A 25,884-nucleotide genomic window follows, 5' to 3' on the forward strand; every position below is an offset into this window, starting at 1 on the left:
TCAAGTTCTTCTTTCACATCGTCTTGTATCTGGTAATGCTACTACTGTACATTCGGATTCAATCTCGCCACCACCTTTGGACAGTGGCGGTTCTAGGCCTAGGCTGGGTAGGCGGCCGCCTACCCAGTTTTTATGAGATTTTTTTTGAATTTTTCATGTAAACCTAAAAATGTTAAATAAACAATTTTTATATTCATTAATACATCTTCATTTAATACCTATATGCTTTGACGTCTTTTTTACATGAATTACTTAAGTAGCCCTACCCTAGGTCTATGAATAGACCTACAGTATGATAAGTTTTGCCTACCCAGTTTTTTATGTCTAGAACCGCCACTGCCTTTGGAGTGTCCTTGTCGGAGTTTCATCGGTTTCTTATAACAGTGAGGGGTTCACTGCTGTCAGCCTAGAGTTGTCCTGGATTCCTGCTGGTCTCCAGAATCTTGGTTCAAGGTTCTCATCCTGATCCACACCACCTGCGTGGACACGCTGGTGCTCGTCTCCACCTGCTGTTGCTTCAAACTTTCTGAGCTAAGTCCTATATTTAACATTTTTGATATTCTCACATCACGTCAACTATAGCAAAATATCCACTTTGGTTATAGATCTTGTGCTATCTCTTCTAAATTGGATATTTTGAGTTTAAAGTATATTTGCTCTATCTTCCCAGACTAGTCTTAATTTATCAGTGAATCTTATATTCAATTTTATCTCAATATTCAGTGAATCTTTTTAATTGAGTGTTTTCCACTATTTTTAAAGCTTTCGTTTTCCATTGGTGATTGTATCCTTTTGGGTTTAAAATTGACAATATTAGTAACTTTCATTTTGAATAATTTTTATTTGTTTTTCAATCATTAATTCACATATTAATATATTTTCATTTTGATTTCTAAAAGTTTAAATAGTCTCAAACTCATTCAATTATTTTGGTTATTTATAAAGTATTTAATATCGTGATTTCAAATTCATATTGACTTATTGTAAATCAATCTTTGAATATTTCAAAGTATTGAAAGTGTTTAAACATCACTCCTTTATCTGGTAATTATTTAAATTCAAACAAGCAACTAGAACCATTCTTTTACTTGCATTCCACTTTTAGTGTACCATATTTTTATTTAGTTTCCTTTGTGTCAGTTCAGTCTCTTAATTCCTGCACCTTTGCAGATCTTGTCTTTGTATCGATTATTAGCTTAACTTTGTGACTACTGTTTGTTCAGTGCATCCATTCTAAATTTATTGTAGAACTCTGGTACCTAATCATTTGTTTAATTACTCAATTAATTACATCAGTTTAATTACGGTACTCTTGTATTTGTTACTTGAGCACTTTTTCAATTTGAGCTAAATTAAATTTTAATTGTGATTTTTCAATATTCAGTAACTTTCATTATTCATCAAGCCTGTTGTTTAAATTTGTTTTTAATAATCAACTATTCTACATTTCTGATAGCTCTTTCAGTTATTATTTGCACTATAAACATTTTAATTAAATTTGTGATTATATTCAACCTTTCATTTCGTATTTTTTATTTCAATCTCAATCCTGAGTTACCATTTGCTGTACATGCCAATTTGCTTTCATTCAATACATATTATGTAAGCACATTGGATCTTTCCTCCTTTCAAATTTATATGTGGATTTTGTTAGTCTCTGATTACTTTACTAAATTTCATAACCTATAAATTCACCCCTTTATACAGTCCACTCTTCTGCTTAGACAAATTTCACAGTGACCTTGCATTATTTTCAAGGATTTTCAATACTAATTGCTATTGGTTTGGGGTATAGTATCTTGTTTTAGCTTCACTGTTATATGAGTAAATTGTTAAAACACAAGCAATTCGTTCAATATGAAATAAAAATTATATTGATTTATTTAGTTTGAAAAGTTTTTCCAAGTATAGTTATAGGTTACTGGTATATATGAATAAATATAATAGAAATAGAAAATTCTCAGGCGATAGGAAGCGAATACAATAAATTTCCTATTCAAGTATTAATTGAGTATTTTATTGATCTCATAGAATAATAATATAAAACATTTTATTTGCTCGAGAAAGAATCCCAAGACCTTTTGAGACGTGTGCTATAAGAAGTGGATTCCCTCCTTGTTGAAAGCGTGAAGTAATCTGAAAATGGAAAATCAACAAAAAAATTAAGATGAATTCAAAAACCACATACTGGACTATTAATAAATTATTTTTCATTACATTATTCCCTAGTAACACATCAATTCGCGAATAACGACTAGGATATTGCAGAAATGCAGGATGCTATTTTGACTCAAGGGTACATCTGAAGTGCATAGCTTGATAGTTTCAAATAAAAATAAGTCTAAAATGTATCAAATTACATTCAATACATACTATTTACATATTTAGTTTGGCCCGGACGCGTTTCAAGGCGCTGGGCACTGTCTTCAACATTCACTGCTACTGAATTCCCTAGTTTTGTTGACGTTAGGCTGATTCCACACACATTCAGTTCCATTTTGTTCGGTTCGTTTTCTGTTCGTTGCCGAAAACGAATGAGACATTCATTTATGATACAGAGTGTTTACCAACTCCCTACCAATATTCTAGGGCATCATTGTTCCAAGCTAACAAACATATCTAAATATTATATTTAAATTGTCCGGAAGTCTTCAGTTACTCACACAGCGCCCTTTTTGCATTTTTTCTAAATAATGGTTAAACATACAAAATGAAACTTTGCACAATAATTTATTACAACTAGACAAAGCTACAAAAAGTTATGATAATTTTCAAAATTCATAAAATAAAATGACGGTCATTTAAAATTTTGTTTCTTAAATAACTCAGAAACCATTGGTTTTACAAGAGTTTTACAGTAATAACATTTTTAGTAAATTTGATTGCCTATCGATTGGTACCAGATTTTTTAAGATTGGATTCATATTAACTGAGATATGGCAGCCTTAGTGATAGATGACCACTGAAAGTTTGTTGCAGTACAAACCAATGCATTGCTGATAGAGTCGCCTCAATGATGCAAATTTTAAAAAAATCTCTTTTTGAATTGCATGTTAATAGTAAGCGATTTTAGGTTATTTCAAACAATAAAATAACGTTACATAACCCTCTAAAGGTGGATCACCAAACACTGAAGCTGCCATATTTCAGTTAATATTGGTTTAATCTTAAGAAATCTGGTACCAATCAATAGGCAATCAAATTTACTAAAAAAAGTTATTCTTGTAAAGTTTTTGTAAAACCAACGGTTTTATTTAAATAACGGAGTTATTCAATAAACAAAATTTTAAATGGCTGCCATTTTGTTTTATGAATTTAAAAAATTATCGTAATTTTTTGTAGCTTTGTCTAGTTGTTGAAAATTATTTAGAGAAATATAGTAAGTGAAAAAAACAAAATGGCCACTATGTGAGTAGCTGAAGACTTCCGGACAATTTAAATATGATATTTAGATATGTTTTTTACCCAGGAACAATGCCCTAGAATATTGGTGGAGAGTTTGTTAACATCCTGTATAAGGTTCTATTCTAATTCGCACGGTTCTTATTCGGTATTTTCTTCTCAAACATACCTGTGTTTGGATTTTCACAATGTAAGATAATAATTTTGAATAGCTATCAAAATCACTAAATGAAAAGATTTTATAGGTCTCAAGCAAACAGCTGTATTGCTATCGCTGGGTGCGAGGTCAACAAACTCGAGATTAGATAATAGTGGGTGTCCAGGCAAATGTGCAGGTATCCAGGAAGGTACAGTTTTGAACAGCCAAATGGAAAGGAGAATATTATTGCTATTTATTTGATAATATAAAATAATAATTTTTTTGAGGTTAGGTTCTATGATACTTACTGGTCAGCAACCTAAATAATCGGTCAAGCTGTATAAATTGAGAATTAGCCAGACACCTGTGGCAAATTTAGTTGCATACAAATAGCATTTGCTTAAAATGTGATCAGAGGATTGGTAACAAGCATGGCATGTTAATGTAAAAGGAAAAACATTTTAAAAAATACAAAAATATTTATTATGTCATACATGCATGGACAAAATATGTAAAATAAATAAAAATATTAAGGAAATGTTGTATATCCTACTCAGCGCATGAATACATTTGTAATTTTAGAATAAGCCAATCAAAATACAGTAACTGACTGGCGGTAAAAGTGAGTTAATTCAAAAATATACTTTATTTATTATATAAATGATGAGAATTTGTAAACTAGACAGTACCCAGTTTATGTAACAGATATAGAATGAATAATTAAAAATTATAATATTTGCTCTTTATGCAATAACCTAGCAGATTAGCACGGACTATATTGAATCATGTTATTGCATAGTAGTGAGGCTAGGACCAGCTCCAATCAGAATTGAATATTTAAATGATATGCAAATTTGAGAATACGGAAGTATGGTCGTGGAAAGAATAGGGGTAGATCAAAGCCCACTTGCTTGTCAGAGGTCACCGGGAACAGCCACCAATTTAAAGAGCACAAGATCCATTTTTAAATATTTGTATGTTTTTAAAAAATCTAAGTTTGAATTTAAAAATTGATTTAATAAGACTCAGTTAGGTCGTAGTAAGACGTGAGTCACCTAATTTAAATATCCCCATTGGAGAAGATGACATCAGCCCACAAAAAGGCCTAGGACATCAAAAGAATCCAGATCGCCATCATACTTTGTGAAAATTGATATGTGAGTTTAATTAAAAAGTTATCAAGGGGGCCCTCAGTGCTTAGAATAAATTAAAATTAAATAAAGCTAGCTTGATGAAAGGTTATTTGAATATTGAAATTAATATCAAACTTTTGCAAGTCATTTAATGTAAAGGGAATTTTATTAAGAACAATCTATAAGATTTACATGTTTAAGTAAGCACAGATGAAATATTTAATAATTTTTGATATTATATTATATGCTCACTTAACCATTCTTTTTATCATTAAATTATAAAGATTTTAATGAAGCTCATGTTCATAAGATAAATTGATTTATCTGATTTCCACCAGAGGCCGAACCCTAGTCATGAGAGATACATATTAATATATTCTGAGATTTATAATCTATATTTAATTATTTATATTAATTTGGAAAGAAGATACATAAGGTTTTATTTGACAAGTAATAGCAAGTCGATAATTGAGCTATACAATTTAAAAGCATATGATTGCTGATTAAAGAAGCACATGGTAATATTTCATGCTAAAAAGCAAAGTCAATCATTAGTGAGCTATCTGTGATATTTTTCAATATATATATGTTCTTCTGTTATTCTTATACTCGTTGCTCTATATTTTATTTGTTTGTTGATATTTTATGTAATTATATTGTATGTATATTTGAATGGTGTACCCTTCATTTATTATCCTATCTCCATGCATGACCAATCTTGTTATAGTCTATTTTGTTACCAGTATTGAAATATTAATAAGATTACCAACCAACTATATTCTTCACGGAATGAGTTGGATAAATCAGCAATATACAGCATTGATTATCAAATCTTTGGAAATAATACATTCCCGAGATTTATACAAATTGTCCAGTACCAATACATCTGATTTGAAGAATCTCAAAGGTCATAGTATTTAGTTGCAGCAACATAAATTAATAGAATTTATAAGGTATTCTGATAGAGTATCGCCTTTGATTCCGCTCGGTGTCATTTTTCATTGCTGACAACTTTGGTGAATGGTGGCGGGTGGCATTGGTGGCGGTACCACATCATCTAGTGCGATAATCGAAGCCCTTATATCTGTCTACCTCTACTGCATCTATATTTGTGGAGTACAACAAATCAGTCACAAGAACTGTGAACTGTTAAAGCGGCCGACGTTTGCAGCCAGTGAAAGTAGAGAACTGTTTGAGCTCCTGGGAGAGCTGGTAAGAGATTGGTACTATTATTTTTCCAGGAATCACAAAAAGTGTTATACATCTTCCAAATCTTTGCTCTACCGACTGCGGCCAAGCAGGGCACACGTTATAGATAAAATAATGTTACAACAATTCATGCTGTTATTAATATATAACAGCTGGTATTCAAATAGTAAAGCTGCGTTTACACCAAAGTTGTTAAGAGAATGTGATAACTTAATCCTTATAGATTCTATTAGATTGAACATAACTTATCATACAAATGATGAACATAATTATGTGTTTGTCAAGTTCCATTTAATCTAATAGAATATAAATATAAGGATTAAGTTATTAACATTTTGTTAATAACTTTGGTGTGAACCCAGCTTAAGATGTGGTCTTTTGTAATAAAAGTTTTCAAGTTAATTCAAAATTGTGAACTTTTTAAGTATTTTAGTTTTGATTCTGTTAATTTTTGACATTCAGAGTGATTATTTTTACTTTCCTTGCCCTATTACCATAGGCAAGCAAAGTATTGCTTTCAGAAAAAATTAAGGTACCCCAATTTCTAAATTTCTATACGTTTCAAGGTCCCCTGAGTCCAAAAAAGTGGTTTTTGGGTATTGGTCTGTATGTATGTATGTGTGTGTGTGTGTTGTGTGTGTGTGTGTGTGTGTTGTGTGTGTGTGTGTGTGTGTGTGTGTGTGTGTGTGTGTGTGTGTGTGCACACTCACATATATATGAGTGTATGTGCGTCTGTGTACATGATATCTCATCTCCCAGTTAACGGAATGACTTGAAATTTGGAACTGAAGGTCCTTAAAATATAAGGATCAGACACATATAATTTCGATCAAATGCAATTCAAGATGGCGGATAAAATGGCGAAAATGTTGTCAAAAACTGGGTTTTTCGCGATTTTCTTGAAAACGGCTACAACGATTTTGATCATTTATATCTAAAATAGTCGTTGATAAGCTCTATCAACTGCCACAAGTCCCATATCTGTAAAAATTTCAGGAGCTTCGCACCATCTATGCAAAGTTTGATTTTAGATTCCCAATTATCAGGCTTCAGATACAATTAGAACAAAAAATTCCAAGTGGAAAAGATTGAGCAATTTAAAATGAGCTCGAAATTCGAAAAAAATGTTATTATTTCTGTTGGCAACTATTGATTCTATTGAATCATTCACTATGAAGAGATAGCAGACTTCGTGTGTCTCCAGCGTTATTGTCCTGTCACCAGCTGGCTTGGATCTTTGAATAGTAGACTTGAGATGCGCGTGAACACTAGCGTCAGGTGATAAATTTTCATAACGGCAAGGAAGTTGTGTGAGTACGCCACACCAGATTTTTTGAATTTAAAATTTGTTTTTTGTTTGACTCATGTTACATAACCTTCATCTCTTGCCTCCATTCATGAAAATCATGTAATTTCCCTTGGAAAAATGAGAAAAAAATGCTCTCTGAGTTTAATTTATTTTTATAATTTTTTAGCAAACTATTAATTGAAAAAATGCTTCAGTGAACTAACTGAAATGAATTGACCATATGATTTTGACATAGCCTAGAAATTTTTAAAACAAATAACAACAATATCAGGTTAAAATAAAAACAAAAAAAATTAAACATGTGTTTGTGTTTGCTGTTTCCTAGCAACGAATTTGAATATGATGAAACCTATTCGTGCGAAGGGGCGTTCGGTGCTATGTGGTTGTTATTCGGAACCGAATTCAAACCGAATTACCGTTTCACACTAATCGGAATTGGCGGAGAACAAACATAACCTAATGTATGTGAAACTAGCCTTAAAGTATGGTGGATAGGTGGAAAAGTAGTAGAATAGTTAGACGGAAAGGGATAGGTTGGCGGATGAGTGGGTCAGTTTGTCTCAACAATAGCGGCGAATTTATAAATGTGTGTACAGACTTACGCCCTGCTCCGCAAACGAACGTTACTCGAGCAGATGCTAGATGATTGCAGGTCGAGCAAGAGCGGAACGCGAACAGAGCGTGTAACAGAGATTGAGCTTGACTAGCTCCTAAGGCGAACTAACCAATAGTTGCGCATGCGCGGTTAACGTTTTTGTTGGATCAGTTACGATCTATGTGTAAGGTATAACACGAACTATTGGTTAGTTCGACCTAGGAACCCAGAACTCGGCCAAGCTCGAGCTCTGTTCGCGTTCCACTCTTGCTCCACCTGCGATCATCAATCGACCTGCTCGAGTGACGTTCGATTGTGAAGCAGAGCGTAAGTCTGTACGCACCTTAAGAATTGTTTTACACTATTACAGAGGACACGGCTTGATACAATTCTGAGCAGCAGTTGAGACAAGGATAATGCATTATTTGCTAACTTAAGTAGTATAATTTGGGTATGCAATTTGTTGATGTTACCGATCTTCGTAAAAATAAATACATATATTATTCGAAATAGGGCCCTTCTTCTAGGGAGATCTATGAGAAAGGAAATCTCCAATTTAAGTCCAATTCTTTTTTGATTTCTAATTTTAAATCTCCTCTTTTCTATCAATTCATAAGCCACACCTTTCCTTATTCATAACCCACTCAAATCTTAAATATCCCGTTTGTAACCGCCCCCTAAATACCCCATAATGTCCCCTGAATCTGTACCCTTTTTCTCTCCATCCGTCTGCACCGCGTAATCTGTGGTCTCTGCTGCTACAATTGACTCTCCGTGCGTATTCTGTGGTCACACGACCGTTGGATTTGGATCTGCAGTCTACTAGGTTGAGGAAGGGAACTCAGTTCCCAAAAATTTCCCCCATTTCTAATGTAAGTTTTCAAGTGTTTTTAATCTATTTATGTATTATGTCTCCTGTTTATATATATATATATATATATATATATATATATATATATATATATATATATATATATATATATGCATTCATAGGCCAAAGTTAGAAAAAAAATAATTTTACACTTAATATGTTAAATACTAATGGAATCTAGTAAGTTGTGGAGCCACTGACAGGCCTCTTCTCCAGCATCATGAACTTGTGTCAGCCCTCCATGATAGGGGTGTTGTGGACACTCAGATATTAGGTGATTCATTGATTGAATTTGTCCACATTGGCACAGAGGATCAGAGGTGTATCTCCATGCTGTCATCAGCTCAGCACACCTTCCCACCAGCGTCCTGAACCGGTTAAGGCCACACCACTCTCTACGTCTCAGCTGGGTGCCAGGGACAATGTCATTAGGGTCATCCACAATACCTTTGTTCCTGATCTCAAATGCAGGGAAGCCCTGCAATGTAGTGACACTATTCTTCAAAATAGCTTCCAGCTATGGATTAATATTTTGATTAATCAACTTGTTGGTTATTTTGTACTTGTACCTGATCTATAAGTCAATCCTATACTATTAAACGAGCAATTTCTGTTTATATGTCAAGATGTTTATATGTTTAGATATTTAGATGTTTGTATTTAACCGGATCTCGAAAACGGCTCTAACGATTCTCACGAAATTAGGAACATAGTAGGTTTATGATATAAAAATTCGATTGCACTAGGTCTCATCCCTAGGAAAACTCGCTGAACGACATTAAAATGATAATTCATCCTTGGAAAAAGAGCTGAGTCGTTCGTCGTCTGTGGATAATGGAAGTGAGTGAGCCAGTGCATCTGTGGAATATCAAAATATCTCATCCCCGAAATTCATAAGCTGAACTAAAGCCAGTAAAATATTAACATGACCTAAAAGATGAAGAAACCTTAAGGGTGTGAAAGGTCAAATTATTCATAAATTAATGGAAAATAATAATCATATTCAAAATAAAAACATATTTTCGCGATTTTTTCAAATTCATCATAATTATCAAAGTTAATAATTATTTTACAGTATTAAGTGATTAGTGAGTGTTATTTTGTTATTCAATTTGGTTTGTAAACGATCTAAATTATAAGTTTTCTGTTTTCAAATGTTTGGACTGAAAATTGGACCTGAATTCAAGTGTGTGGAACATAACCTACTTTTTGGACTATTTATAGTGTATAAATCGAAATTCGGGGAAGAAACAGTTTTGGGCTGTGCCTGTTAGTCCTTCCCCAATCATTTTAAAGAATTGTGTTCTGTTTATCAATAAACAAATAACGAGCGAAGCTCGGTGCCCCGATATTATTACTAAAACATTTGACAACTTGTGATAATATACATTTCATTGACAAAATATGTTTTTAAGCTTACAATTTTATTGAAATATCTGAATAATTATTAGTACTTACAGTAAGAAATCATCAATGTCCATGTTACGAGCTCGTTTTTCTGCTGCACTGCAACTTGTGAGGACATCATCTATTTTTTGTTTGATGTCAAAATCTGAGGGCACAGTCTGGAATGATAAGACATCAGATTACTTGAATGAGAAAAAATCAAGTAACTTAATTTAAGTTGAAGTGTTTGACTGCAAATCACCAACAACCTTAGTTGCTTCACATTCAACATATGATAATATCTATCAGATTTGAATAAATCAATGAAGGATCATCATTAAAAATTCCTAATTCTTTGAAGTGATTCTATTAAAGATTTTATAAAAATCCTTGATGAAAATATTTCTTACATCTTCATCAATCAACAGAAAAATAATTGCTTGATGACTTCTTTTGTTTTTTAAATGCGATGACTGAAGTTGTTTTTAAATGCAATATAAATTAATATATTCATGAAAAAATAGCAAAAGTAATTCTATGATTAAATAAATTATTTCAAAATAATAATTTAATAATTAAAATAACCTTGACTAATGAAGACTTAAATTTAGAAAAGATGGCCTTAGAACTAAGATCTGAAGTAGTTATGATGAGAATGAGCAAAGTATAGTATACGAATGTTTGAGTGAAATTTGCGCAATACCATACCATATTCGTCAATGAACAGTTCTTTAGGAAATTTTTCTCGAGTAGTGTGGAGACTGAAGTTTGTTTGAATACTGCACTCAAAGTTTTATTTTTTCTGATAAAGGCAATCCTAGTCAATCCATCCCATTCACAGTAGTTTATTGGCGGAGGAGGATTGCGAGGCTCTATCCTAACCACATTCGATTCCACTTTAGGTGGAGGCCTGAAATTATTTTTTCCAACCTGTAAAAGTAGATTTCTTGTTACATGTCAGCCTTTTATATTCATATTCATGATCATTCATAATGTCAGAGCCACACTCTCGACAAGTGGCACACTATACAATAAATCTATAGGGGCAGAGTGAAGGCGGTCGTCGACATTTGTACGCACTTGACAAGAGTGTGGAAGCGGCATTAGACTAAGCACACGTAATCATAGAATCTAGAAACAATGACAGCTCACAGAGAACTAAATGAATGCTGTAACTGCAACCGATCCTCATTCTACATAACAAAATGCAGTCATTAAGAGGATAATCATGATTATTTATTACTGACATACTAGACATTGTAACTTTTCGACTGGAGAGTGTAAGGTGACTTCGCAGTTCGCGGTGTGTTCTATTTATTTCGAAACAGACAATACTAGCTTGCAAACAACAGGCATGATAGCTCGAAAATGTATTTTACTATACACACACGATGTCTGCATATTCACATACCAGCGAGAGAAAATAATCTTCTTGAAAGTTATGATATTCTGAATCTCAACACTGTTTCTAATCAATGGAGGAAAAATTAATTTTCCAACCAAGGGTGATTTCTAAGATCTTACCAATACACAAGCGTAATTGGGCAGGACAATTTTTCAAGGATATTGAAAAATAACAATTTTTATGGAGAAAAATCAGTGGTAAAAGGATAATTTCTGAACAGGCGTCTTCAACAACAACAACAACAACAACAACAACAACGTTGAACTAACATAAATTATTGGAATATAAAAACTAATAATAAATCATATGAAATCCAGTACTTGATAATAGTACACTTACTTTCATAATAATCTCAACTCTTGCTAGAAGTTGGGTGTTTATCGACAATCTGCAATACAGTTTATCTCCCGGCTTTGCTACAAGCCTGTAGGCGAACTCTCGTTGGAACATGAGGATGGCACACCTGAAATGCGGCCTGTGTAGCAGAAGCTTGAAGACAAGAGGAGAAGATATTTGGTAGGGGATGTTGGCAACGCACACGTTGAAGAAGGGCAACTCGGCTTTGATCACATCTCCAATGATGATTTCAAGTTTGGGCTGGAATGGTGTGCCCATCACACGCTTTTGGAGTTCAGCCACTAGCCTAAAACCAAATTAACATTACAATAATTATATAGACGTGTACCGTCGGTAATTAACAATTATTTTCCAATCTGTAAACATACCAACAAACGGGTATTTTTGTAAAAATAAAACGATTACTAGATGCTATAAGCGGTAAACATGTAGTTAATTTTTGCGCCACTCTCTGTTAGAACCCAAATTTGGTCGATCTGTCTGGCCCAAAATTCAAACCAGATAAAATTGGGGAATTTAGTAAGTTTTGATGTATTAAAATTTCAACTGAATCAAGAAGTAGGCCCTACTACTAGCCAATAACAATAATAATAATAATAATAATAGCCAGAAGAAGTGTTCCACTAATAAGAGCCAAAAAATAATGCTTTGAGAAATAACATTCAATTAAAGACTCAAGTGTTGGCTTAGGAGAAAGCCATTTTATTCCACCCAGGAATATTTCCTGGACGACGCGGTAGGCCTTGTTTAATCCATGCTGCCATCTCGGTAATGTGAAACGTAATAAATTATAAGTATTGATGCAACTCATCAATAGTGAAAAGGAAGGTAATCCAGGTAATATAAATTTTATGTACCGTATATATTTTTCCAAACAAAATGAATCCATTTATATTTCATAAAAGCTGGGATTAGAAATACTGGAATACTAGACTCACCTTGTGTCTATTTCACAAGCAATAACCTTCTTCACTTTCTCAAGAAGCTTGACGGTCATATTTCCCGTACCTGGACCAATTTCAAGAACAGTATCTGTGGACCTGAGAGCAGATTTGTCAACCATACTTTGGATGACTAGAGGATTCTTGAGTATATGTTGTCCAAATTCTTTATTGAACAATATACCTGTAACAGAAAATTTAATGAAACATAATTACATTTTGAAGAGAAGTTACAGAACATAAAATCGATTATAATTAAAGACAATGATAATTAGCCTTGATAATATTTTGAAAAACCTCAAAGACATCAATGTGTCTGCGACTCTTACTTATGTAAAGGCAATGAGGATGAAAGATAAAGTTGGATCACTTTATTGAGTGGGTTTAGATAACTGGAAAGAGGTGAGAACGCAAATAAATGGCAGATGGCAGTTGCTATTGAACCAAGCGGTGACATCCAACTTAAGGACCGAGCGCTTTCAGGCACAATGAAAATACAGCATACAGTAAAATATGGCTCGTATAACATTAGGACACCAATGAGACACCATGAATGAGGAGAACGCTGCTTCACACCCATTTTTTATCCGAGCGAGTCACCAAGCATACTTCTTATTGCTTATATATTACACAATGGACACCAGCCAGGAACAAATTTAGTGTTTTTTTTACTGAGGTCGTCGGTCATCATTTCTGGTGTCTCACTGGAGTTCCAGCATGCTTCACACACTATACTCTGTACAACAAAACGTTTGTCTTGGAGGAATGTGTGGCGCAGAGAAATGGAGGGAGATCAGCCAATTACTGTAATGGATAGTCATAGGTAGAAGCGCAGTTGCCAATTTGTCGATGAAGATTGATGACTTTCAGAGAGGAAGCTCCGCAAGTTTAACATGAGAGCTTGAATAATCACTGGAAATTAGAGGATGCTAGTCGGTTCTGAACGAAAACATCACCGCCGTTGTATCCCTACCTATGTATGCCTTCTCTGCTGCGCATGTCCCTCCCAAGTCAGAAGTTATTTTGTACTGACAACTCAGCCTGATATCCTAATGTAATGCAGGTATTATTGTGTTTGAGACATTAGCATTACCAATTGAAACACAATTCAATTTTCTTTCCATCCATGACCAGTCTTCACACTGGATAGATATCCTAATGTAATGCAGGTATTATTGTGTTTATGACATTAGCATTACCGATCGAAACACAATTCAATTTTCTTTCCATCCATGACCAGTCTTCACACTGGATAGATTTCGTCATAAGAAATTAAAAAAAAACACAAACTTTCATGAAATTTACACTAACTATTGAGATGGCATGTCAAAAAGAAAAATAAAGCGAGTGATCTTCTCTTCACTCAAGGAATAGAGTAGAATTTTAAGGAGTTTATCTCGAGGTAAATTTTTGAATTGTTTATCTTCCAATTCACGGACTCACTAAGGGAGCCTGTTGAATATTTTCAGGTGGGAATTGGGAAACTGGCGTGTGATCTGGCCAATCGCAACTGTGGCAGGTCTACATCATCACGTCTTCTAGTATAATAATCATGAACCTGGTATCTCACTTGAAATGTAGCTGTTCTTTTAGAAGCACTAACGAGGTAAGCGGGTAATGACTGAATAATGTGAGGATCCGCAGTTCTTTGAACAGTGGCCGGGAATGTTCCAGGTATGGCGAGAATGTAATGATGGGGATTACCTTTTTTTTGAAGAAGCAGAATCCTCTCACAACAACCCACATGTCCCCAATGCACAATCCCATAGTTAATATGACTGTGGAACAAAGCATGGTACGCAGTCACCAGGTAGCTTCTCGGCACAATTTCCCTAAACTTGCGCATAAGGTAAGTCACCTTGGAGAGCCGATTACAGACCATGTTGATGTGCTGGTCCCATGACAGTGAGGCATCTATCATAAAACCAAGTAGCTTAACTTCAGGCTCACCAAAGGAAGTCGGTCTGCGTCTCAGAGTGCATAACTGATTCATGCATAATCTATTTTCTCCAAACCACGAACTGATCTCTTCTAGCAGCTGGGCAGACCTGAGGATGGCCAATTGGGGATTTTCATCCTGGGCAACAAGAGTGGTGTCATCCGCAAACAATAATGCTTTTTCATTCATGCTGAGATCATTTAAGAAAAATAGGAAAATAAGAGGGCTCAGAATAGATCCTTGGGGAACTCCATGGTTAAATTGTAGTGACTCAGATTTGGCTCCATCAGAGTAACCACCTGGGTACGTCCAGAAAATTAATCCAGCATTGTTCTCAGGACAGCTCCACCAACACCATATCTCACAAGTTTTCCAAGCAATATATCATGGGAGACACAATCAAATGCTTTGGTTAGGTCGCAAAGGGTAATGGCAACTGAATGCTTGTTTTCCATCGCCCTGAATTTAGATTCAATCAGGGACTGAACGTCGCCTTTAGTAGAGGAGATTCTCCTCAGAATAGGTGAAGAGCTGGGTAAACATTACTGACTCATAGAACTTAGAGAATACCATCACACGTGGCAGACTTGTACATATTATTAGCAACAGTAACAAGAGCTCTAATGTTGGCTAATTCCGGTGTGTAGGCTACCACAAATTTCTAAAATTTTACTTTTAAATTACATTTTCTATCTACAAATACAGTAGGCCGCTTTGATATCAAAGGAAAGAAATCATCAAATACACATGAACTTGTTGAAGAACAGACTGAAAGCCATAGCAGATTCACTTACACCAATAGAAGTCTCCCAGATTACTCTTTTCAGTACTCCCTCAAAGATCACGACATTTAGCTCATTAATTTTTCTATAAGTGAATTTGTATCTTGAGAACCAATCTGGTAAGCTATATTGTTTACAGCTTCACTTAAACCAGAGACCTTCTTGATTAAAGCATGATGATCAGCCACAACAGGGTCCACCACTTCAATGTTGTAATCCCATGAATTCAAGGTAGTGACAATCGAGCCTAGACATGAGTCTTTTCTTGTTGGTGCTCTGTTTGCTATAAACATCCCAAAAGTTTTCATTAAAATGGTGAAACGGTTTTCAGTGAGACTGTTTACCTGAAGTTGAATATTGAAATCACCACATATTATTATTTGACAATGAAACTGGCAAAGAAAACTGAGACACTGTTCCAAATTGTAAAGGAAACTGGCTACATCACCTCTTGGTGGTCTATAAACTGATAAGACAATGATTGAGTTGTGCTGATATGAGACTGCAGACAATTCAAGAATAGAATCTGTACAAAAAACTTCAAGATCGATTGGATTAACTTCGAAGCATAACCTATTGTCAACATAAACTGCGGTACCACCAAAAGATATTGGTTGTCACCACCTGCTTTTGGTGTCTCACTCAGGCTACTAGCATAACCATTGCTGAGGTACCATTGATGTTTTACTTTGTATTGATTCCCAGCTTGCTTTACACAGACATAAATGGTGTCCCATTGGCGACCCACAATATATTTTAATATGAGTCTGAGAGTAATTACTACCTTAATAAAAAATGAGAATGGCAATGAAAATCTAATTAATCTTAAGTTATATTATGGGCCTAATAAACATGAGAATAAAACTTCATTTATTCATAGCCTAATACCGCACACCTGATATTGAAGTCTACCGTACCCGATCAATAATACAAAGTTTTATAGAACACAGTTTTCTAATGATTTAAAAATTAATAAATAAATCTTATTAAAATGAAATAAAAATCAGTTATCAAAACACGTGTTTTGATATGCAATATGATAAGAATATGACTTTATTCCTACCTTGCTTTGCGATCGCATTATGCTGCCTTGATTGTTTTTCTTTTTTGACTTTAGGCATTTTGATGCCTGATCTTAAGATAATAGTGAGATATCAACAGTTTATAATAATATAATTCAACTAGATTACAGAATAAAATAGCATAACCTCAAAACATCTGTGTGAGTGTGTCGTGTGTTCTGTGTATTGAAGAAGAGTCGACTGCCGAAGCCGAAGTGCCGAATATTGTTGATGTTGATTGTCAAATACGGGATACAGGAGCGATATCGAATCATCGATACCTCAGAATCGATACTTCCTTAGTATCAAACTCTTGCAATCGATACTATTTTTCCTATCTGAAGCAGTTTTATTTTTTGTTTTTTAATATAACCCCCGGTTTTTCGTACGTCGGTTAACGTTTAATCACGATTAAATGCTGAACTTTAATCGAGATTAGTGCTGACTGCTGACCGATGCATTTTGGTTTCACAAAACATAAATTTCAAGCGATAACGCCGGTTAAACTAACCGGCGTAAAAAATCTTAATTCTGATTAGTTGGCAGCTTGGCACCATTTTACCGCGATTAGTTGAAACGAAGAAGATTTGGTTGCACAAAGGTAAAAATCGAAAACTAACACCGGTTAAACTAATCGATGTAAAAGATTATTTAACAGGCCGTTCACGAGAAATTAAAATCGCTAATTCCGGCTAGTTTAGTTTAGTTTTCAGTTTGTTTTCATTTCAATTTATAGGTTATAGGAAAGTACGAATAATAATTGAGCTGTGTTCTAACTAGTTTTCTATTACCTTTGAACGAAATAGATGATATAAGCTGAAAATATTAATAAAAAGTAATGGTCCGTAGCCTATTTAGAAAATATAAGTCAAATGTTTATTTTATTTTTCAAAATATTGTAGGCATTGAGTTACGGTACTATTATGCCATATCATAATAGATGGAAGGTTTCAGCCTAAGTAAATTGCTCTAGTTTTTACATTTTTATAAACGTTATCTTAATTATTAGAACAGAGCAACATTCAAATTGTATTTTTGTTGAGGTTTTACTCGAATTATGATTATTGGTAAAAATATTCTAATCAATTTTGGCTTAATAATATAACCAGAAATCTAACCAATCTTAGCAAATAATATACTGGTTGATTACGGCTTAACTATACCGTAACTATATTTTATAGAACCAATTTATTAAAGTAAAATCTATCTTTTATAGGTACAATGCGCACAATAATAGCCTACAATAGACTAACCTATACAATTTTCTTAATTGATATTTGACATATTCGCACCTTTGACCGTGCAGAGCTGGATTGATTGAATCACAGGTGGGATTTGACGATTTCGCCCAAATTGTTCTTGAAATACTAGTTCAGCGAGTATTAAACACGGCCGTCAAGGTAAATAATGGCTATAAATACCAGAAGATTTTAAAGTATTTAGACTAATATAAAGCAAAAAGGTTTTTAGTACACATTACAAATTTCTTCGTCTTAAAATTAATAGAAGGCTACCGTACTGTAGGGCAAGCCTATACCCAAGTTTAGAAGCCTATACAAATTTTCATTTTATGTATGGGCTGTAATTTTTACAACACTGCCACGGTGTAAATGTAGGTCCAGTGCCGATATAGCTGTCATCAAATTTTTGGTTGAGATCGATTAAGTATGTTATTTGGATCACAAAAATTAAACGGCGGTCACTATTGTTTATTGTTTTTATGAACTAAACAAAGTTCAAAGTAGCACAATTTTGCATGCATTTAACCTATACCGTGTCATCCATGTTGTTTTTTAAACTATTAAAATAATATTCTTTTGGCTTTTATTAATGGAGAGTCCCTGGCGGAAGTGTGCTTTACGACAGTCAAACTTCAGCCGGGACCGACAATTTAACGTGCCCATCAATACGGTACTATTGATAGGTCGATACAGTACTTAGGCTATAGATGTATTAATCTGATCCCTAATCCCTTCCAGCATGTTATTGCCATTTGAAATCAAAAACCTAACCTACCCTTTACCTTTGAAACATTAATAAACATAACTCAACCTGATCCCTAACCGGCGTAATTCTATAGTGTGGTCCACGTTATAATGGCAGTGGATAAAGATAGAAGAATAGCGATGCCAATTCTCTGAATTAATTAATTATATTTCTACACCGTCAAAAACATAATTGTCATCGTTTGGACCTAGAAAAGGATAGTACCACCGGCTTTGTCGAATGATAGACAAGGATAGCAAAACCGAAGTTGATCAAATACTGTCATTATAACGTGGACCTCACTATAGGTCCAGAGGTGTGTGTGTGAAAATAGTCTTGAACAAAGTAAAGTTAGCAAAATTTTTTTTCTAATGTATGACGAGTGACTGCCGTTTAATTTTTGTGACCAAATAACATACTTAATCGATTCCAATCAAAACTTTTATGACAGATATAATGGCATTAGACATGGACTTTAGCCGAGCTTCTGTACCAAGTTTGAACATTTTTTCTCGATTTATTCTTGAAAAATATAAGAAAACGCTAAGGAACGCAAGGAAAATGCAGTAAAACTGCCCATCTTGGGCGTATCTTTGGCGAAATTCTGAAGTCTTCTCAAGACGAAATTTCTAGACCCTTGTGCAGAATTTCTGTACCAAATCTGGACATGATCTGTCAATTAGTTCTTGATAAGGAATAGAAAACGCTCCAAAACCGCATAACTTAGGCATTATCCAAACTCTAAATTTTGAAATTATTATAAATTAGAAAACAATATTGTATTTTCTTTTTGGGATATATTTATAATAATACTGTAGAATATGTAAAAATTTTATTTTTGAAAATTTGAATACCTAGATTATTATTTACTTACTGCTCATTAGTGACGACCGTTCAGGTGTATTATGTGTCGTGTTGGCGTTACACCATCATTTAACGGATGACACAACTCAACAGTGAGTTAACTTTAAGTTATCTATATTTTCAAGTTTTCAAAAATAGTTTGTAATATGAAGTGTCATTTGCTTTGCTAGCAGGAAATGGATTCATCAGATGAAGAAAAATTTGAAAATTATGAAGAGGGAGCATTGTTGAGTACAAAAATATTGAGAGAAAGGATTGAAATGCTATACCTACTTCTATGATGATGAAGAATTGTCAAGAGATTTCGACTTTCAAAAATGACATGTCTATTTATAAGTAGTAAAATTGAAAAATTAGTGAAATCAAATACAAATAGAAACCTCCCATTATCCCCGATAAATAAACTGTTAGTGACTGAGATTTTTTGCTACAGGGACGTTTCAAAAATGGTATCTGGAGACCTTGTGAGAGTCAACAAATCCACTATAAGTAGAATTGTGGCTCTAGTGACCGAAGTTCTTATCCCTCATTTAAAGGACCTCATCAAATTCCCCACTGACGATAATGAACTTTTTAAAAAAAAGCGAATTTGCAAAAATTAGGAGGTTTCCTGGGGTGTTGGGGGCGATAGACTGCACCCACATCCCTATAAAATCACCAGGTGGGCCAAATGCTGAACTTTTCATAAAAAGGAAAGGATGGTTTTCCATCAATGTGCAGGCTGTATGTACTGCATCATTAAAATTTACAAATGTGATGGCACGCCTGCCATGATAGCACAATATTAACAAATAGCCGATTATGGGCTCAACTTCAAACTGGGGACATCAAGGGAGGCTATTTGTTGGGAGATAGAGGGTATGCTTGCAGTCAACATCTCCTTACACCAGTGATTAACCCTAAAGACCCGGCAGAAGCCCTGTATAACAAATCACATATTCAAACAAGAAATTGTATCGAAAGAGCATTTGGCGTGGTGAAAAGAAAATTCCCATGCCTATCGAGTGGGTTAAGGGTAAAATTGCTCACTGCATTGAGGTGCATAGTCATTTGCTTCTGCCTCCATAACCTTATTTTGGAAAGAAGAGAGGTTGATGCTCCAGATGATGCAGCTGTCATCCAATATCTACAACATTTTCCGGAGGTCGATGCTGCACTCAATCAACAGGAAAATACTGCACTGGCCACAAGAACCAGTATCATAGACACAGTTTTCTAGATTAATTCTCTCACCGCACACTAAAACAGTTCACTTGTATATATTTTTTTCGTATTTTTTGGCAACATTGTACTACTGAGTCAATCAACTAAAATCCTCCTTGGTTCTGAAGCTGTCTGGTTTTTCGATCAGCCCATTATTTATTTTCACTTCATTCTCTCGGATCATTGTCGTCTTTCTGCATCAGTAATTACAGTCTCCCTGTGCATTTTTGGCAAATTGAATATGTGCATTTTAAGTGAATGGTTTATTTTCCCTTTATCAATGGCATTCTCAACTTCTAAGCATATTTCTTGAAGATCCTATTTTAGTTCATCAACATACTTGCCACATTTTCTCTTTTTCAAATTACGCATTACAAGCTGATTCAGAACTCGATTCTCAGACATTCCAAGAACATGGAAAAAATGAGAAATTCTTTGTTTTTTCATTAAAGTAAGGATGGGCTCTAATTCCTTATAGACTGTCTCAATGGTTGCAATTCTCCAGACTCCATTCTTCAGATAACTTTTATTTAAAATGGTACTTATAGACCGTCACTCTGTTTTGCTCACCTGATCTGTCTTACTCTCATTTCTGATTTGAAAAAGAGTTTAACACGTATAGAGCGCTTCTGGACGGACTACACTATTATTGTGGCGAATTTTCAATTTTATAGATAGACATTTTTTATTGTAAATATTCCAAGTCAGATGTTGGGCTGTTTTAATTTTCATTATTCGGTTCTGCCATGTTCGGTTCTCTTTCAATCTGCAGTGAATAATTTCTCCCAAGTACTTGAAATGTTCTACCACTTTTAATGATTTATTTTTGATTTTGATCTTGTTTACACAGAGATTATCTATTGCCATAATTTCAGTTTTCTCATACAATTTATGTTCAAACCAATCTTCTGTTAAATTCGTTCAAGACTCTCAATCTGTGATCCAACTTCTCTCACTTGTATAATATGATAGGTATTACACAAATTCTTTTAGAATACAAATTGTGATGAAAGGATAATAATTATTAATTATTATGATAATAATACTCCATGATAATTATTACCCTTTGGTCTTCTTTGATGACACGACTGGTTTCGAGTATACATTCCTTTATTCCAATATATTCTTCTCAAGATTACGGTACTAACACATGGAATATCAATATTTATTTATTTCGAAATAATAATTAATTTGAGCACTTTATCATGCGATGAATAACCGAAACCGGTAATGTCATCTGAGAGAATAGAAGGGTACTGATGATTCCATATATATAATAAAACTATCAAGTAGCCTTTTAGAAATAAATGAGACTCTCTATATTTGTATTTATTTTAATAATATAGCTATATAATTAGTATTTTATCGTTTTCATTGAATACATTTAGTTTAGAACCAAAACATTAATAATACTTACAAGAAACACAAAACATGATAAAACTTACCTTAACTAAAGAAATTAAGCTATTCCACAAACCATCCATTCGATTAACATTAACATAATTTACATTCTTTCATACTCTTTTTGTTTTATTTTAACCTCTATTTCTTTTAATTCTAAAGTTTTTTAAAATCTGTAGTTCCAACTCGTGTTTTTCCCTCATCATTTCAATTTTGAGTTCGTTTATGTCAACTTTCCCTCTCGTGTAGTCCTTCAAATCTTCGTACATTCTTTTCTTTTGTTTTGTTCCTAAACCTCCACTTTGAGTTTTTCGTTTAAGTTATTGTTTTCCACTGTAATGGAAGGCTGAATTATAATTTCCTCCTCGCCAATATCAATCACCTCTACTGACGCTTCAGTATCTTGAACCTGTAGAAATGTAATAATTATTTATCAACAATTGTGATCCAAAATAAGTACTTTTTGGGAAAATAGAGTTTAAAGACAAGAAAATCGTGACAAAAGCATCAAACTGCTGAAATTAGAATTTATTAGTAACAGTGATATTAAATCCTAAAAGATGTACTACTTTGTAGAATACCATTTAATCATTTATTTGTGTGTTTTTGTATAAAATGATGAATACACTTTGGAGCCAATGAATGCATTCATGCACTGTTATTATGTTTTCCATGAAAGCGCTCATTATTGTGGAATGTACTTATGTACTTATCTTAAGATAAGTTAGTGATTTTTGCATAATTACCTCATCTGTACTAGTAGCTGCCTGAGCATCCATGCTAATAATCTCGATTTCTTTTTGGTGATAACCATCGTCACTATCACCATAGTTTTTCATGGGAAAGAATTGTGGCACAAATCAATGCCACAAATCTCTCCCCTTCATCATCCAGGCTTTTTTTGAAAGTGCCTCCCCCGGTTTTGTCTATAGAGGGTCTATAGTCCTATATATTAGTCTATAGAGGGTCGCTGCCTATCCGGAGGATGGGATACCAGAGAGGTGTCGCGCGCCACCAATAAGGAGGTAAGAGGCGAGAAGGGGTGAATGTCATAGAAGTTCAATCATATTACAGCTTTAGAGCTATTTCTGATTCATAAATTATCCCATTTAAAATGAGGAAATTAAATTTTGTTATCAAAGACAAAATTGCATAGAAATTGAGGAAAATTAATTCAGAATTATTAGCACAAATTTATCGGCCGAATTTTAATAGCATTAGCACGATTCCGAAAATAACGAAAATATTAATAGACTGACATAATTTATTGTTGTTGAAAGGAATTTGTCAATAGTATATTGAAAGGAAGAGAAGGAAAAAGCATATTCCGTTTAATTTTTCCTATAAAATAGGGTTTTATTTAAACTAAATGGCAACCCAACCATTACAGTTTAATTAATATAATCAGTCATAAAGCACTGGCTGAATTAGATGGAAGAAATTATTATTGACAAATTAATGCATTTTCTTTTGATCTGAAGGCAATCCCAATAATTTCAGTTTGAAATTTATTTACAATATTATGATGTGACCAATCAAGGGTAATCAAGAAAATTTTCTACAGTCTATGACTAGTTAATAGCAGCTAAAGTCGATTCCAACTAGACTAATCTTCTTGACCGGTGTATATTACCAATATTGTTGTAACCAAGTACAGGTTAACAAGCAAAACTTGCAGTAGCTTGTTTTCTACTTGCCATAAATAGTTGATGGCGAAATGAGTGGATAGAGAATATTAGAAAATATTATAGATCAGTATGATCCGAATAATATTTTAACCATGAGGTAATGGTTATAATAATAATTTAAATCATTTAATGAAGCTGGTGGTAATTGCTTTAATCCGTGTAAAGTGTTACGATGCAGTTAATTAACAGACGTTATTATACTGTGGGATAAAAGTGAATTACGTTGCAATTAATTATTCATGTGGAATGAATAAATTGCGTTTGATTGTGAGTCGAGATGTACTACAATCGGGGGTTATTAGCTTCAGATTATGATTTAAATTTTCTAATATTTAACTTGAAAATAAAGTCGGAGGACTTACTATAAATTGGAATAAAATAATTATTATTTCAATTGGAATTAATTCCTTGTTGAATCGAAAAGTTGTTTGTGCTGTGCTGTACAGATAAGATAAACATTATCTCAACTGGCCAACTGCTATCGCCAAGCTTCTAGTCTGTAGAGAATTACTTCTCCTTTTCAATAACAATTTATAAAATAGAATTCATGTGAATTCTAGTTTTTCCAAATATTCTACTGTTATTGAGTCAGTCTGTGTTTGATCGTGCTATTGTTAGTTTGGAATTAGATCACGTCTCGAGAGTGAATCTAATTTTTACTCAGCCTACCGTCATGAGTTTATTGACGGTGCATTAATTCATTCAATTATTACTATTTGTGCTGATTGTTGTGATTATTTTTCGGAAAATCAATATTTACTGAGTGTGAATTAATTAACAGCTGTTGTGTCATTATACACGCCTTGTGTGAATAATTACTTTGAAAAAGTAAATAAGATTTATTTCAGGGTGAAATAAGTCTTGAAGTGAGAAAGAGAGATTGAGTAATAAATTAATGTTCACTGATTGTGAATTAATTAGCAGATGTTATCTGTTATAATAAACACACTGTCATTTATATCCAATGGATGGTTACTTTGCATAAGTAAATCAGGTGATTGATTTCGTTATAGAAATGAACAGTGAGAAGTGGAATATTGTGTTGAAATTTATAGTTTCGATTTTATTATTGTGATAAAGTGAGAAGGCTGTGATCCTCATAACAGATCGAAAATGAATTATTATTTCGACCACATTTAATTGTGATATAAAATCAAAATATGTGGTGTAACATCGCATCTAGTGGCTTCTTGTCAACCATATAATTCAGTATTCCTCATCATATTGTCATCTCTCAACTTTTATTGTGAACAAAAAGTTGCTGATACACTGAACTAACTGAGGGTATCCATCACTCTGACACCTGGTGATTTTCCTGGACTCCAATTCACCCCTATCAACTTCTGCCTCCTGTGAAGTGTTACATTGTTGTGTATCACGTTTCTTCTTGAGGATGGGGACTGCAACTTGAGTCTACTTCCTCGACGAGCTCCTGGGATTATTGGAGCTGTATCTCAGCTGACTATTGCTGGGACCACGACGAGTTCCTGGTTGTGTTGGAGATTCATCCCAGCTGTCTGATGCTGGAAGTTAGGCAGTGCGTGAGCACGGCCGCGCAGGGCGCAAGCCCGGCACATGCAGTGCGCAAGCACGGCGAAGTTAGGCAGTGCGTGAGCACGGCCGCGCAGGGCGCAAGCCCGGCACATGCAGTGCGCAAGCACGGCGAAGTTAGGCAGTGCATGAGCACGGCCGCGCAGGGCGCATGAACACCGCAGCAGTGTGAAAACAAGGCACGCAGTGCGCAAGCACGGAACGCAGTGCGCAAGCACGGCACGCAGTGTGCAAGCACGGCACGCAGTGCGCAAGCACGGCACGCAGTGCGCAAGCACGGCATGCAGGGCGAAAGCCCGGCTTGTCCGGACGGGGCGAAAATCCTCGTGCCTCGCTGTGTGCAAACACAGCCCTCCAGCAGAGCACAAGCTCTGTTTTCTAGTGTAAAACAGGGGCTTGTTTCCCGGCAAGTCAGCGGGCGTGTACACACCGCGACGACTTGAGCTCTCAGGGCCAGTTGGAGGTGCTATTCACCTTTTATGTTTTGTGTGTTTTTTTTGTGTTTTTTGTGTTTTTGTGCTCTGTGTTACCCACCCCTCCTGGCAGTGCGAGAGCACCGCGACTCTCACCTGCAGTGCGGAAGCATGGCGTCCAGGGCAGTGTGGAAACACGGCGACTCGGCAGTGCGAAAGCACTGCGTCCATTTATGTACAGTGCGAAGC

General features: G+C 34.6%; 1 protein-coding gene across 1 annotated transcript; it reads right to left on the minus strand.

Moving 5' to 3' along the window:
- Nucleotides 1-1,995: 1,995 nt before the first annotated feature.
- On the minus strand, nt 1,996-16,773 carry LOC111053781 (probable dimethyladenosine transferase). Its single transcript, XM_022340710.2, has 6 exons — nt 16,532-16,773; nt 12,745-12,931; nt 11,789-12,092; nt 10,753-10,974; nt 10,117-10,223; nt 1,996-2,136 (listed from the first exon to the last, which is right to left on the minus strand). Exons 1-6 carry the CDS (start codon nt 16,587-16,589, stop codon nt 2,094-2,096), a joined length of 921 nt encoding a protein of 306 aa, XP_022196402.1. The 5' UTR covers nt 16,590-16,773; the 3' UTR covers nt 1,996-2,093.
- Nucleotides 16,774-25,884: the final 9,111 nt, after the last annotated feature.

This window comes from Nilaparvata lugens, chromosome 2 (assembly GCF_014356525.2).
Source record: "Nilaparvata lugens isolate BPH chromosome 2, ASM1435652v1, whole genome shotgun sequence".
NCBI classification, from domain to species: Eukaryota; Metazoa; Arthropoda; class Insecta; order Hemiptera; family Delphacidae; genus Nilaparvata; species Nilaparvata lugens.

What these genes read in the sequence shown, in the direction of transcription:
- LOC111053781 (XM_022340710.2), bottom strand. Translation starts at nt 16,589, where the DNA reads ATGCCTAAAGTCAAAAAAGAAAAACAATCAAGGCAGCATAATGCGATC. An exon ending in TAATGCGATCGCAAAGCAAG is followed by an intron (nt 12,932 to 16,531) that starts GTAGGAATAAAG and finishes TTTCTGTTACAG; the next exon opens with GTATATTGTTCAATAAAGAA. An exon ending in GCTTGTGAAATAGACACAAG is followed by an intron (nt 12,093 to 12,744) that starts GTGAGTCTAGTA and finishes ATTTGGTTTTAG; the next exon opens with GCTAGTGGCTGAACTCCAAA.